Source organism: Pogoniulus pusillus, chromosome 1 (genome assembly GCF_015220805.1).
Source record: "Pogoniulus pusillus isolate bPogPus1 chromosome 1, bPogPus1.pri, whole genome shotgun sequence".
NCBI lineage: Eukaryota > Metazoa > Chordata > Aves > Piciformes > Lybiidae > Pogoniulus > Pogoniulus pusillus.
In genome coordinates this window covers 53,326,280-53,341,907 of record NC_087264.1, presented here as the reverse complement: position 1 = coordinate 53,341,907, position 15,628 = coordinate 53,326,280, and the positions used below count along the sequence as shown (strand labels likewise).

Below are 15,628 nucleotides of genomic sequence, written 5' to 3'. Positions count from 1 at the left end.
ACTTGCGCACCTAAACAGACCCTTTGGGAAGAAATCCTCCGTTGCAGTTTTTGGCTCAGTTGTGGGGACACAGCCCCAGCAGACACAAGACAGACACACTCCTCTGTGGGGGAAGGGCAAAGGTGTGCAGCACCCTCTTCATTTCCCTGGCACTCTCTCACTGTGCTGTAAAAGCAGAAGGGCAAGGGGTATGGGAAAGAGAGAGACAAAAAGCAGCAGCTAAAGAAGCCCTTCTAGCTAGCAAAAGAGACAGGACCTGCTGTGACTGCAGTTACAGGAGGGTGCTGTGAGGGTAAGGCAATCCTGCTGGAGAGGCAGTTCTGCAACCCCTGCAAAGGAACCTACTGAGAGCCTGGTTTCTACTTTCCCCCCCCTCCCCTTTCTCCTGGCTCAGCTCCCACAGCTGAAGTTTGGCAGAGAGCACTGCAGAGCACTCCACCCTGCTGCAAATGAAAAAACCTGTGACTGAAAAGCATTCCAAAGCCCAGGGGAGATTGTTCTTCGAGGCACTGCTCAGGGCTCTGCCAGAAGGCTTCCAGACAGCTGCTGGCAGCAGTTTGCACTTCACTCAGCTCAGGGCCTTCTTCTGCCCCCTGCCACTCCAGGGGCCAGCTCCAGTCAGGGCTTTCCCTGCACCCCAGCTGTGCCTGCTGGGGGCTGCCCAAATGTTTGCTCCCAGCTTATGCTGCAGAAGGGGACCATCAGTCCAGGGCCTATGGAAATATCCTCCTCTAGCAGATATTTCCTGCAGCAGCAGCATCCAAGAGCTTTCCCCCCTTGCAGTGCAAGGACTTGGTTCTGGTGTGCAAGGGGAAGGTGCTGTGGCCAGTGCACACACACCTCGTGTCAAAGGCATCAGGAGATTGCTCCCACCTAGCAAACCACCTGAGAGGAGCTGCCAGCAGCACCTGAGGAACCCCTGAGACTCTGGAACAGGCTGCCCAGAGAGGCTGTGGCTTCCTTCTCCCTGGGGGTGTTGAAGGCCAGGCTGGATGAGGCCTTGAGCAGTTGAATCTAGTTGAGAAGTGTTTCTGCCCATGGCAGGAGATTGGAGGAGTTGTGCTGTGAAGCCCCTTCCAGCCTGAACCATTCTGTGGTAAGTACAAATTTTACTTAAGTGCTTTACAAACAAAAAACTTAATAAAACTGCTAGAAGAAGAGAGGAGAGGAGATGGTGAGGGTGGAATGCTGAATGGCAGAGCAGAGGAACAGGCTCAGTGTTCCCCCTGCTGCACACGAGGCTGCCCAGGTTACAGAGGTGGAGGCACAAAAGGCACAGACCAAAAGCATTCCTGGTCCTTCCTGGGAATTCATTACTAAGATGTGAATTCATTTCACAGAGGTTTTCCACACTGCTTGGTCTCTGCCTCAGACAGGCTGCATGGCTTGCAAAGGTGTCAGGCACCACTCACTCTGGATGCACCCATCCTCTCCTTCAGGCTTACCAACATCACTCAGCCTGGGGACACCTGCAGACCTGCTGAGGTGCACTCAGTCATCTCACCAGAGAACTAAGAGTGTGGGGAACTGAACTGTGGAGGAGACACTGGGCAGCTGAGGTGAGATTCTAACACCCTGGTGTGCCTTCCAGACGTCATGTCACGCCCACTGCTTCCAAACACTCCTCCCAGCTGGGCCACCGGCAGGGTGAGCTCTGTGCAGCTGAAGCCAGTGGCAGTTGTTTCTTTCTTGCAGCTCACACCTGAGTGCTGGACTCCCTGTGCAGCACGGGCTGCTCTGGGGGGCTTTTTAACACCCAAAGAAGCTGGCAGCCAGGCTTCAGAAGAAAGGTGTCTCAGATTGCCTGATCTGAACCTCGCCAGGAGACCATAGTGAGCAAGTGGATTACCCCAAACAAGAGCTTCTCAGCAGGCTCCAGGCAAAGCTGAGCCTCATCCACAGCCAAGCGTTTCAGTCCCTGCAAACATGGGAAGGACGAAGCTGCTGGATTCCAGCACTCTCTTCTCTGCTGCTCTTGCATTAGAACTTTATTTGTATAAAGCCCTGCTTGTCTCCTACGCCCTGAGCAGTCTTCCTGGGCAGGCTGAGGACAGATATTGTTCTGCCTGCTGAAAACTGGCAAGTGGTGACATGATGACAGCTGTGGCATCGGTCTGCAGACTGTGTGCCCCTTCTTGGGCTCCCCTCCCACAGCACCAGGAGCCTCTGCTCATTTGCTGCAAAGGATTATGCCAAAAATCCATATTTATGAGGGATCACATGTGGACAACAAAGTAATTATGGAATTTTCAATTCCATAAACATCAACGTGCAAGGAGAAGGAGAAGCTGAATAATTTGTTTTCTGTTTGTAAGGTAGAGTCTGTGCAAACAGCAAAACCTGAAGAGCAAGGGGGAGGAGTGCAGATGGCACAGGGCTACAAAGGGGCTTCAGTGCCTTCAAATTCAGTTCTGGTGTCAAAGTAAGCACAGGGAGTTAAGGAAGACAGCAACCTGGTGAGCAAGATGTTTTGGATGGAGAAGTCCACTTCTGTGTCCTGTTCGTTAAGTAGTCACTGACATGACAACTGTCAGGGGTCTGGAGCAGCTCTGCTAGGAGGACAGGCTGGGGGTGTTCAGCCTGGAGAAGAGAAGGCTCCAGGCAGACCTAATTGCAGCCTGCCAGGACCTGAAGGGGCTACAAGCAGGCTGCAGAGGGACTGTTTGCAAAGGCCTGCAGGGACAGGATGAGGGCAATGGTTTGAGATGAGGGCAGAGCAGATTGAGGTTGGATGTGAGGAATAAGTTTTGTAGCACAGTGAGCACAAAAGCTTTCATTTCTTTAGCAGCTGCGACATTCTTTTTGTGCAGCAGTGGAAATGAAGACCGTTTTTGCTGCTAGAGTGGGAGAAAAAGATCCTATCTTCCTGCCTGTTCCAATCCGGGAGAAGCTTTTTTTATGTCCTTTTGTTTTTTTTCCACCTGCAGCTGCCAGCAGTATAGGGTGGAAGATATCAGGCTGCAGCTCCATCCCCAGCTGAAGCAGTTCAGCAGATGTTGGAAATCTGGTTCTGTATGGGAATAATTTGTGGTGTGAGCTCTGTCAAAGCCTGTGTCTGTGTTGTTACTCAGATGCAAAGCCAACATGAGCAGGTACGCAGGTGTCCCTGTTCAGATGCTGTAGCAGTTCAATCAGAATCAATTATGTAATGGACCTAAAGCTGCATGTATTCAGGGCAGACATTTCCCTGGAGCAGGGCTACCAAAGCCTGCTGAAAAGCTTTACTGCCATCTGCTCAGCAAGAGTGACTGCAGCGACTGCAGGTCAGCCAGGTGTCTGTGGCTGGAGGCTTTGCTGGTGCAGTGCACTTGGCTCCTAGGAAGGGGAGCAGCCAGGAACACAGAGCTGCCTACAGCAGCAATGTAGGTGACCCCCTCTGTCTAGGGCTTTGAGAGATCTGGCCAGTTTGTGTCTCTTGCAAGAAATCCTTGCTTAGAGCAATGTGGTTTGGCTCTTCGGTGGTTCCACTGTGCTGCCACAGCTACAACTTAACTCTGCCTTACAGAAAGTTTGATTTTATATGGAGTCATAGAGCCATGGAATGGTTTGGGTAGGAAAGGACCTCCAAAGGTCATCTAGTCCAACCCCCTTGCACTCAGCAGGGACATCCTGCACTACAGCAGGTTGCTCACAGCCTTGGCCAGCCTCAGCTTGAACAGCTCCAGGCACAAGGCCTCAACTCCCTCCTTAGGCAACCTGTTGCAGTGTCCCAGCACCCTCCTGGTGCAGAACTTGTCCCTGAAATCCAAGCTCAGTCTGCTTTGCTCTCATCTCAAATCACTGCCCCCCTTCAAGCCTGGATACCTGCCATTCTGATTGGCTATTCTGTGTCCAAAGGCTCATTAGCCTTGGGCTGTATTGATGAAAGAGATGAGCAATGTGCCCTGCTGATGCCTGCTGCTCTCTGTTTCTGGCAGTGACTCTGCCGTTGCCTGCTGCAGCACTGTGCTTTGCTAAGCTGTGAGCTAGCTCTGCTGAACTGCCTGGAAACTGCCTGCTTTGAGTTTACCAGGAACAGGCTCTAAATGCCTCCACACACCTGACCTGCAGAGCCAGTGTGACCTCGTGCTGAGACTGCACACTGCAAGACATCCTGCCTGCACCTGAAAGTTCTCCTGCCAAGATGGGAAGTCCTGGAGGTACACAGATCATCCAGAGGAGCCAGGAGAAGGTCAGAGATCATCTGCCTCCTTTCCCCAGCACCCTGGGAAGTCTGGGAAGAATCAGAAGCCTCAGAGACTGACATGACACCAACAGAATTCCCAGAGAGCATTTTGGGTGCTGCCTGAAGCTGTAGCTAGCCCTGCGAGTCAGGAGATAGTTTCTGTCAGGGAATACTCAAAGCCTCTTAGCAACACTCTGGAAACCCTTCTCATTCACTAACTGCCTTCTGCCGTAAGCAGGAAGGAGCATCTTGAGTCCATCTAGTGGGCAAGCAACACAATTAACTGCAAGCAGTGTACTGACTGCAGGAACCTTCTCTTCCAGCTCATCTGAGTTTAATGTTTGCATCTTTGCTAGTTATTTCTAGATGCAGCACTATTCCTCTGTATAATGTTTCCAGGACCACTGCAAGAGAACTTGGTTATCATTAAAATTAGTGATCGGGGTCGGGGGATGGGTGTGAGACTCCTAAATAGTTTGCAATGAGAGCAGAGCAGATTGAGATTGAATGTGAGGAACAAGTTCTGCACCAGGAGGCTGCTGTGACACTACAACAGGTTGCCCAGGGAGCTGGTTGACGCCCCATGCCTGAAGGTGTTCAAGGTGAGGCTGGACAAGTCTGTGAGCAATCTGCTCTAGTGGAGGATGTCCCTGCTGAGTGCAGGGGGTCTGGGCTGGATGGCCTTTGGAGGTGCCTTCCAACCCAAAGCATTCTGTGAATCTGTGATTCTCTTCCTAGGCCACAGAGAGACTCCTCTTGAAGGAGAGGACCTTTATGCACAGAGTGTCTGACACAACATGAACTGAAAAGCTACTGGAGCTTTCCAGTAAGGACAGCAGGATAAAGGGAGCCTTTGAAGTTCCTGGAGGAGCAGGAAGAGGAGTTCATTGAAAAAGCTTGTCAGTGCGTAGCCAAGAGCAGAAGGAGAGCAAAACAGCAATTAGTAATTCACACTTCCATTTCAATGTTCCAAAGCATCTCAAAACAAGCACTAAGTTGCAGGACATCTCACTGAAGCAGACAAGCACAGATGAAGCTCTACTCCTGCTAGTCAGGATGTCACCATTCTGGGAGCACCTTATTTAGCCAGTCAATGACCCTTATTCCCCATCTCTTAAACAGACATAATGACACTATCACAGAGTGCTTCTCGAGCTGAGTGATTGCTAAATCAGATTTAGGTATGAAAATAGTACAAATGGCAATCAGACTGCACTGGAATACACTGAGCATAGCTACCACACTGGGTGGGAACACATCCTGGGGGGGGAGAAAACCTCTATCTTGATTTGCTAATGCCCTGCAGAGGTGCTCTGCTCTGTCCCTAACTAGACACAGTTCTAATTAATCACAGACTCACAGAATGGCAGGGGTTGGAAGGGACCTCCAGAGATCATCCAGTCCAACACCCCTGCCAGAGCAGGGGCACCTAGGGCAGGGCACACAGAACACATCCAGGTGGGATTGGAATGTCCCCAGAGAAGGAGACTCCACAACTCCACAGTGACGAAGTTTTCCCTCCTGTTCCCCTGGCACCTCCTCTGCTCCAGCTGGCACCCAGTGCCCCCTGTCCTGTCACTGGACATCCCTGAGCACAGCCTGGCTGTGTCCCTGCACATCTTTAGCAGCAGCAATGAGGGCAGCCCTCAGGCTCCTCTACTCCAAGCTCCCAGCCCCAGCTCCCTCAGCCTGGGCTCACAGGAGATGTTCCACTGCCTGCAGCAGCTTGGTGGCTCTGGGCTGGGCTCCCTCAGGCAGTTCCCTGAGGTCCTTCTTGAACTGAGGGGCCCAGAACTGGACACAATATTGCCGATGTGGCCACTCACCACAGCCCTTCTAATCTACCCCAGGATGTCTTCGGCCTTCTTGGCTGTAAGGACACACTCTTGGTTCATGGGCATCCTGTTATCCACCAGGATCACCACTCCCTCTCCCCAAGGCTGCTCTCCAATAGATCAGTCTCTGCCCTATGCTGATCCACGATTACTGCAGTAACACAAAGCTCATTTTCATTACAGTAGTTAGATCTGCTGTAGAAAGGAGTACGAGGAGTGAAAGACTGTCCATGGCAGCCTCTACTGCTTCAGGAACAGAGAGGCCAGTGTGTTTGGAAGCCAGGGCAGACAGCCCCAGCACTGCAAACTCCAGGGGGAATGGTTATGCACCTTCGGTGGGGAAGCTGAGCACATAAAGCTGCTTAATCCTCTCTCTCTCAGGTACACCAGCAGCGCCCACTGGCAGGCAGCAGCAGGACTCTGCTGCCAAAGGGAGAAGTAGATGTGCTGCCCACAGCTGCATTTCCTCTGGGGACTCCTCATTCCCAACCCTCTACTTGCACTCATGTCTCTTGTTTTTCATCAAGAAGCCCAGAAACCAATCCTAACAAGAGTGTTCCTTCTGCCTTGGCTGGGGCTCTTCCCTGGGCAGAGCTAGCCAGAATCCCTTTGCTTAACCCTCCTACCCATCTGACTCTCCCAGAAGGAGCAAGGACAAAGCCAGGAGTGACACCTTGCCAAGCCCAGCCCTTTTCTCCTGGAAAGCAGATTGCCATGACAACCACCAGCCTGGCAGCCGCCTAGAGGCCAGCTGCACAGGAAGCGCTCAGCCCAGGCCTGCAGGACCATGCTGCTGCTGCTGCTGCTGCTGCTGCTGTAAGCTCTGGGAGCTGAACTCCTGAAAAGCAGGCACTACCAACAACCCACCCACGCTGGGCTGCCTCGGGCCTGTCATTGGAAGGCACCGGACTGGGGCAGCCCACGGGGCAGCCCCAGCACTGCCCAGAGGGTAGGGGCAGGCAGACTTAGTCTCAAGGCTCTGATCCGAGGCAAGGCAGCAGGGTGACCCCTGTAGCCCTCTCCTATGGAGCCAAAGCACCATGGGCTTGGTTAGCAGAATGACAGAGGGTGCTAACAGCTCTGCTCTGGTGGCATTGCTGCTGTGTGCTTCCCCTCTCCCCCTCAGAGCTGTGAAGAACATTTCTCATCCTGCTAAGCTCAGCATTATTTCTCTTCCATAAAACGACCAAATCATGGCTGCAGCTATACATTAAAGTTGTCCTCTTTCAGCCTCCCTGTCTTCCTCCTCCTTCATACCCTGCCTTCTTTCTCTTCATACAATGAACTGGGTTGGAAGGGACCTTAAAGACCATCCAGCTTCAACCCCCTGCCATGGGCAGGGACATCTCCCACCAGCCCAGGTTGCTCAAAGCCTTATCCAACCTGGCCTTGAGCACTTCCAAGGAGGGGACATCTGCAGCCTGTTCCAGTGTCTCCCCACCCTCGCTCTAAAGTTTCTTCCTCCTCTCCAGTCTCAGTCTGCCCCCTTCCAGCTCAAAGCCATTTGCAGAAATGTTCAGCTGGCAATAACTGAAGTGTTATGAGTTACTTGTTCAACTCTGAAACATTACTTCTATATGCTAAATACTTTAGTGAAACGTTGGGAGGATTAAGCAGGTCATGTCTGAACAGCACTTTGGACAAGTCAGGTCTGGAAAGCTATTAAGACTCCTTGAGATGCTGAAGTCTCAGCCAGCTTGCACGGAACTGACAAGAAACTCTCTCTCTGAGTCATGTGAGATTCCAAAGATAGGGGAGCAAAGGTGGTGACTGACAAACAGACCTCCCTCTAGACCAGGCTGCTCAAGGCCTCATCCAACCTGGCCTTGAGTACCTCCAGGGAGGGGCCACCTATGACCTCCCTGGGCAGCCTGTTCCATTGTCCCCCAGCCCTCTATCAAGAGCTTCTTCCTAGTGTCTAGCCTGTTCTTCTCCAGCACCTAGAACATTCTGCTACTCTTCTTCAGCAGCTTCCCCTGGCAGGCCCAAGCACATGGCATCTCCCCTGCACACAGCCCCCACCTCAAGCTTTTGCCTCTCAGAAGTCTCTCAGGCACGTCTGGCAGCTGGTGCCCACCACAAAGAACTGGCTAAGCTCAGGTGGTCGAGGGTTTATACAACACCATGACACTCAGAACAGGGAAGCAGGCTGAGGAGCACTGCATGCAGACTTAGAGCAGGAGTTAGCAAGAGAAAAATGTCAGGGACTGTGTTTTGAGATCTTCCACAAGACTCAACGAAGAGCAACTGTCAAACAAAAAAGGTTCTTCTTGTCCTCATCCTTTGCTCCACAGAGATTTACTCATCTGGAAAACAGAGAGACTACTGAAGCAGATTTATTACTGCCCCTGCAGGTCCAATCCATCTCTTGTGGAAGGCAGTCTGTGAGCAGTGGCTCACAGATCAGAAGCACTCTCTGGACAAGGGCATTTTCCCTGTCTACTGAGCACAGAGGGCAACAGACCTCCACTCCCCCCTCCTTGCCTGCAGACCGAGGACAGCACAGCTCCAGCCAGCACCTAGCAAGTCACCACAATCAATCACACTTCCTCCTGAGCCTGCTGGCTGCTAGAACCCCCCGGTGCCTACCTTGGGGGCTGTCGCAGCTCTCCTCGTCGCTGTTGTCCTGGCAGTTGTTCTGGCTGTCACACACGAAGCTTTTGTCAATGCAGAGACCATTCCTGCAGTGGAACCGGGCAGTGGAGCACAGCAAGGGGTTTGCTGCTGCAAGGAGACAGGAAGTGAGAGGGAGCTTTCAGCAGCGCTTCTCTTACCCAGGCAGGGAACAGCCCTTAGGCAGCCAACGACAGGTCACAACTCATCAGCTGCTCAGCGGCCGAGTCTACCTGGCAACCACACCAGCCCTGTCTCTCTAAAGAGAGAGGGATGAAGATCCATCACCATCAGCAGGGAGGCAGTCCACCCACAGCTGTGAAAAGCCTTCTGCTCACTTCCATGAGTCCCTGCAAGGATGACTGTGGGGTGCTTAGCAGTTGCTGACGTTGGAGGCACAGGGAGGGCAGCCTACCACCGACGCTGCCTGCTGCTCCTCACGACAGGAAACTCAATTTAGATGAAGTTTTCCATCCTAAGCCAACAACCTCAGTTTGGAACTGCCAGGCAGTGCTTTATTTCACCTCTGCTTCTCTTTCTTCCCCCTTCTGCATCCCACTCACTATGTTGAACTGATACAATGGCTGTGTTGACATTTCTCAGCTTCTTAGTGTTTGCACTTAACTCCTTTTTAAGGGTAAAATGCCCACACAAGTGGACACTGCATGCACCCAGAAAAATCCTTGCAGGTAAGGCCCAGCAGTGCACACAGAGCAAAAGCAGAACAGCTCTTCAGCAGGCTCACTGAGCTGGTGCAGTCTTCTCACCCACACTGAACCCAGTAGTAAATATGCTGGAAGACTGTAGAACCCTAGAATTGCTTGGGCCGGAAGGGACCTCCAAAAGCCACCCAGCCCAACCCCTCTGCACTCAGCAGGGACCTCCTCCGCTACAGCAGCTTGCTCACAGCCTTGGCCAGCCTCACCTTGAACACCTCCAGGCACGGGGACCAAACCACCTCCCTGGACAACCTGTCGCAGTGTTCCAGCATCCTCCTGGTGCAGAACTTGTTCCTCATATCCAATCTCAATCTGCTCTCCTCTGTCCTCAAACCATCCCTCCCACCCTCATCCTGTCCCTGCTGGCCATTGCAAACAGTCCCCCTGCAGCCTTCCTGAAGATCCTTCAGATTCTGGCAGGCTGCTCTTAGGTCTCTCTGGAGCCTTCTCTTCTCTGAACACCCCCAGCTCCCTCAGCCTGCCCTGCTAGCAGAGCTGCTCCAGCCCCCTGCTCATCTCTGTGGCCTCCTCTGGACCGTTTCCAACAGGTGCATGTCTTTCCTGTGCTGAGGGCCCCACAGCTGGACACAGCCCTGCAGGTGAGGTGTCAGCAGAACCAGGGGGCAGGATCCCCTCTCTCCATCTCTGGCCATGCTACTTTGGGTAATTCCTCCCGGAGCAGTGTCTGCACCCTCCATATCCACCACATCTTCCAGCACAGTCATTGCTCACTTGAGAGATGCATAATTTAGCAGTTTCTAGTATCTCCTCACAAATCAGTTTCTTTGTCCCTTGATCACTGTTAGCACTCTGCTCTTAACTCCTGCCAGGCTCAGGAATGAGGCAACTGAACCAGAATGAAGCTTTCCAACTGAGAACCTGCAAAAGAAGCTGCTGAGATGCCTTGTCTGCTTCAAAGTGCTTCTCTGCCACAGTAACAAAGGGATTACAGTCCCCACACACCAACTGGCTGCCTATATTTCATTCTTTAAAGGAAGATCTGCCTTTAAGGATCCTTTAAAACACACCATCAACCTTTAAAACACACAAGCTGCAGTATATGTGACAAACACTCCCAGTTCCTCCAGAATTATGTTTATCATGAACTTGATGAATCTCCTTTGGGCTCATACTTCTGCCCTGTAGCACTGCACATTGATTCTGCAGGTCACTTTGATATCTAGAGTTCCTCTGCATAAGCACAACACTTGGACACGCCAGAAAACCCTGAGAGAAACGGGCAGGAAGGTAGCAGGAGCTGTAATGTCCTCCTGCAGCTCCACATTACAAGCTTGTGGGAAATCATGTCATTTCTAACCAGCTTCATGAGCATTTGCAGCTGAGCCTTGCCACTTCTCAGGCCACCATCTCAAGGATGTTTAAAGCACTTCTGTCAAAAGTTCCTTCCAGTCCACTTGTTGAAGTATAACCCAAATGAATTCCCTTAGCCTTCAATCGTCTTTCTCTAGCCTCACTTGGTCCACAGAGGTGCTGCCTCCTTGCCATGGTGCTCCCAAGGGCCAAACCAGACTCTCCAGGCCAAAAGTTGTTCACAGAATCATGGAATGGTTTTGGTTGAAAAAGCCTTTTTAGATCATTGAGTCTAACTCTGCCCAGGCTGGTGTTAACCCATGGCCCTCAGCACCACCTCTCTGTCTCTCTGAAACACCTCCAGGGATGGGGATTCAGCCACCTCCCTGGGCAGCCTCTGCCAGGCTTTGAGAACCCTTTCAGGGAAGAAGCTTCCTCTAGAGTCCAACCTAAACCACCTCTGGAGCAACTTGAGGCCACTTCCTCTCCTCCCTAGGAACAAGTGATGGGAAAAGACTAAGCCCAAGCTCCCTCTGGCCTCCTTTCAGGGAGTTGTGGAGAGACAGAAGGTCTCCCCTCAGCCTTCTTTTATCTCATGCTAAACAACCTGCAGTTCCCTCAGCTGCTCCTCACCAGCCCTATTCTCCAGACCCATTCACCAGCCTCACTGCCCCTCTTCAGCACCTCAGTGTCCTTCATGAAGACCTCTGAGAGCCTCAAAACTAAACCCAGGACTCAAAGTGTGGCTTCAGCAGTCATGAGTACAGGGGGACAATCACTGCCCTGCCCCTGCTGGCCGCACTACTGCTGATCTAGGGCAGGATGCTGCAGGCAAAAGCATACCAACAAGCAAAGAAGTCCTCCCAGAAGCAGCTGGAGATAGATTACTGTAAAGATCACCCTTCTGTTATATCTGAAAGCTGTTGTTTTCTTGACCTTTAGAATGTCACTAAAAGGAAAAATTCAGCCTGCTCCAAGAGAATGAGCAAGGATTTGCTGCAAGCTTCTGCCTCCAGCACCATGCTTTGACCAGCTGCTGCTGAGGGCAGCAGTGCTGCTGGATGGAAGATGACCTTTGCCTACTGTGGGAGACATCCTTGCCAGCCTCCTCTTCTCCAGGCTGAACACCCCCAGCTCCCTCAGCTTGCCCTGCTAGCAGAGCTGCTCCAGCCCCCTGATCATCTCTGTGGCCTCCTTTGGAACCTCCCCAGCAGGTCCTTGTCCTCCCTCTTGAGGGCTCCAATCATATTCTTCAGTGACAAGGAACAGGCCATAAAACCTAAACTCTTTAAAGTAATATTTAATATTTGCCCCATGTGAGATAAACATTTCATAGAGTTGTTAAAGGTCAGAAGAGACCTTGAAGATCAAGTCCAGCCAGTGACCCAACACCACCCTGCCCACTAAGCCACAGCCCAACGTGTGACCTTTACATGTTTCTGGAACACCTCCAGGGATGCTGACTCTGCCAGCTGCCTGGGCAGCCTGTTCCAGTGCCTCACAACTCTTGCAGCAAAATCTCTTCTAATATCCAGCCTCAACCTATCACTTGTTACCTGGGAGAAGAGACCAACACCCACCTCAGTATGACCTCCTTTCAGGGGGGTGGAGGTTTGACAACAAAGAAGCTGTGCAAGGCACCCATGCAGCCTCAATCTCCTCTCAGAGTTGCAAAGGGGCTTAAAGCACCTAACAGGCATTACGCAGAGAGCGAGGCTAAGCTGCACCTCAGCAACCCCAGCAGCCTCCCCCTCAGGCTGAGAAGTACAGAGGTCAGCTGGGCAGTGACCCAAGGGGAGGGGATGTGGCCGGCAGACTAAAGGCTAAGGAGCCAAGGGCAGCGGCAGCCCAGAGCAAGGCCGCCAGGGGCGCAGCAGGCACTCACTGCAGTTCTCCTCGTCGCTGCCGTCGGGACAGTCCTCGAAGCCGTTGCAGCGGAAGCGGCCGATGATGCAGTGGATGCCGCTGGCGCAGGGGAAGAACGTGGCACCACACCTGGACTTGGCCTTTGCTGGGAGGAGAGGAAAACAGAAGAGGGCAAACATGAGAGAAGCCAACGTCAGAGATGCTTCTCTAGCAGGACAGGCTGGTGGCACCAACGGTGGGGGCCTTTCAAGCTCCTGCTTTCAGCTTTCTGTGAGCTTTTGCTTGCCTGGGCTACAGTTTTCCCTATTTTGTAGGATTTCCAGAGCGACTGAAACATTTGAACTCCAAACGAGTCAGATCACCTCTCAAAATGGAATGAAATTGCTCAGTGCTTTGGCATACAAGTCATAGAATCACAGAATCAACCAGGTTGGAAGAGACCTCCAAGCTCATCCAGTCCAACCTAGCACCCAGCCCTAGCCAGTCAACCAGACCATGGCACTAAGTGCCCCAGCCAGGCTTTGCTTGAACACCTCCAGGCACAGTGACTCGTCAGATTGTCTTCTGGTACAGTGGCACAGCTGCTCCTGTGCCTGCAGGAGTTCTCTCTTGAAGCAGGTCCAACCTTCCTGGGCCCCTTTGTTTTCAAGGGCTGTTTCCCAAGGAATTGTCTGAGTTAGTTCCTTAAATAGGCTGCAGTCTGCCCTTGGGCAGTCCAGTGTGGAGGTTCTGTTGCTGCCCCTCCTGGTTTCTCCATATACTGAACACTCTATAATCTCGTGGTCACTGGACCCCAGGCAGCCTCCAACCACCACATCCCCAACCAGCCCCTCTCTGTTTGTGAGCAGCAGGTCAAGCAGGGCTGCCCCCCAAGTAGGCTCACATAAGAGCTGGGATAAGAAGTTGTCTTCCACACACTAGGAACTTGTCTGTACACTTGACAAGCAATTCCTTTTAACTGTCCCTCACAGGTCCACCTGAATTTGACCAACTTACAAGCGGTGGAGGAAAAACATTAAACCAGAGGGTCATACTCCATGAAACATGAGAGTGACTGTCCCTTCTTGGCACAGAAGACTTTCCAAACACCACTGCCCCAGGCAGAAGTCCAGGAGGCAGACACCTAAGCAAGCCCTGGAGCAGCAGACAACTCTCAGAGGCAAAGGTGTAGCTGGAGACATCATAGCTCACCCTCAACCTGTAGCTCTATGTCATGCTGAGGCCACACACACTAAAAGGCAGCAAAGGTTAAGATTCTGCACACCCCAATGCTTCCTCCTTGCCCAGAGAAGCCAGACAGTTAAGAGCCAAATACAGAGATAATGAACACCAGTAAGTTTAGAGAACTTGGGATCTGGAGGCAAACTTGGGAGTGGCTGAGAGCAGCCTGGAGGAGAAGGCCTTGGGGCTGTCAGATGATGACAAACTCTCCAGGAGCCAGCACTGGTCACTGGCAGCCCAGAGCCAGCTGTGTGCTGGCTGCAGCCAGAGCAGGGAGAGCAGCAGCAGAGGGAGGGGATTCTGCCCCTCTGCTCTGCTGAGACCCCACCTGCAGCACTGCCTCCAGTTCTGGGGCCCCAGCACAAGGAGGACCTGGAGCTGCTGGAGAGGATCCAGAGGAGGCCACCAAAATGATCAGAGTTCTGGAGAACCTCCCCTGTGGGGACAGGCTGGGAGAGTTGGTGTCCCTGCCCATGGCACGGGGGGTGGAACTAGATGATCCTTGTGGTCCCTTCCAACCCTGATTGCTTCTATGATTATTTTCTTTTCACAAGCAATGATCTAATTTCTGTCATCAAAATACACCATTTAGCCTCAAACCAGCACACAGGGTTACACACTAAGTGCAGCTGTAGCAAAGTCCTCTTCCACCCCTCAGCAGGATGCCTGTGAACTGTTTGGAACTACAGCACTCGATTGAATGTCCTCCAGAAGCAGACTCCCTTGGCACCTCTCTTCCACAGAATCAACCAGGTTGACCTCCAACATCATCCAGTCCAACCTAGCACCCAGCCCTGTCCAATCAACCAGACCATGGCACTAAGTGCCTCAGCCAGGCTTGGCTTCAACACCTCCAGGCACAGAGACTCCACCACCTCCCTGGGCAGCCCATTCCAATGCCAATCACTCTCTCTGACAACAACTTCCTCCTAACATCCAGCCTAGACCTCCCCTGGTACATCTTGAGACTGTGTCCCCTTGTTCTGTTGCTGGTTGCCTGGCAGAAGAGCCCAACCCCACCTGGCTACAGCCTCCCTTCAGGTAGTTGTAGACAGCAATGAGCTCTGCCCTCAGCCTCCTCTTCTGCAGGCTGCACACCCCCAGCTCCCTCAGCCTCTCCTCACAGGATTTGTGTTCCAGGCACCTCCCCAGCCTTGTTGCCCTTCTCTGGACTCATTCTAGCACCTCAGTATGTTTTCATTCCTTACACCACGATTAGAGCTCTGAGGTGTGACACAGGATGTACCACAGAGCTTCACATGCCCAGACACCACTTCTTCTGAAGAGCACCCAAAGTCCATGTAGGGGAAAGAAGGGAACCCTTACTCTGAAGACAAGCAGCTGATAAATTACACTGAAGCAGCTGAACACTACCAGCAAGGTGAAGCCCTCAGCCAAGACAGCCACCCTGAAGAAAACTTCAAAGAGCAACATCTGTGTGCAGGTTCATCTCCGCTAAACCAACAGCCACAAGGTCTGAGGCAGTGCCTTACAGTCAGGGCTCAAACAAAGGCAGCAGAACACTTCAGACCATCACGGAAACAGGCAGGGCCTGTCAGCACTTCACAGCCTCATAGGGTGTTAGGGATTGGAAGGGACCACAAGAAATCGTCCAGTCCAACCCCCCTGCCAGAGCAGGAGCAGCTAGAGCAGATCACACAGGAACACATCTGGGGGGGGTTGAGTGTCCCCAGAGAAGAAGACTCCACAGTCTCTCTGGGCAGCCTGCTGCAGGATGGTCACCTCACCATAAAGATGTGCAACTTCTGGCTCTGCTTGTACCAGTTTCTCCCTACACCTTCTCCTATTTCCTCCTCCTCCTGCTGGAAGAGTTGCCAGGGAAGAAGATTCTGGTTTGGATTAACTCCTCATAAAAGGACACAAGCTGGTAACCACAG

At 52.4% G+C, this 15,628-nt stretch overlaps 1 protein-coding gene across 2 annotated transcripts in view; it reads right to left on the bottom strand.

Moving 5' to 3' along the window:
- The window catches only part of LDLRAD3 (low density lipoprotein receptor class A domain containing 3), an 88,296-nt gene that overhangs the window by 33,771 nt on the left and 38,897 nt on the right, over positions 1-15,628 (bottom strand). Inside the window, exons 3-4 of one of the 2 annotated variants that reach the window (XM_064152347.1) lie at positions 12,529-12,654; positions 8,590-8,724 (exon numbers count right to left, since the gene is read on the bottom strand). In XM_064152347.1, coding sequence (XP_064008417.1) covers positions 8,590-8,724; positions 12,529-12,654 — 261 coding nt within the window. The remainder of the gene's footprint in view (positions 1-8,589; positions 8,725-12,528; positions 12,655-15,628) is intronic. The other variant, XM_064152355.1, reaches the window with a different exon arrangement.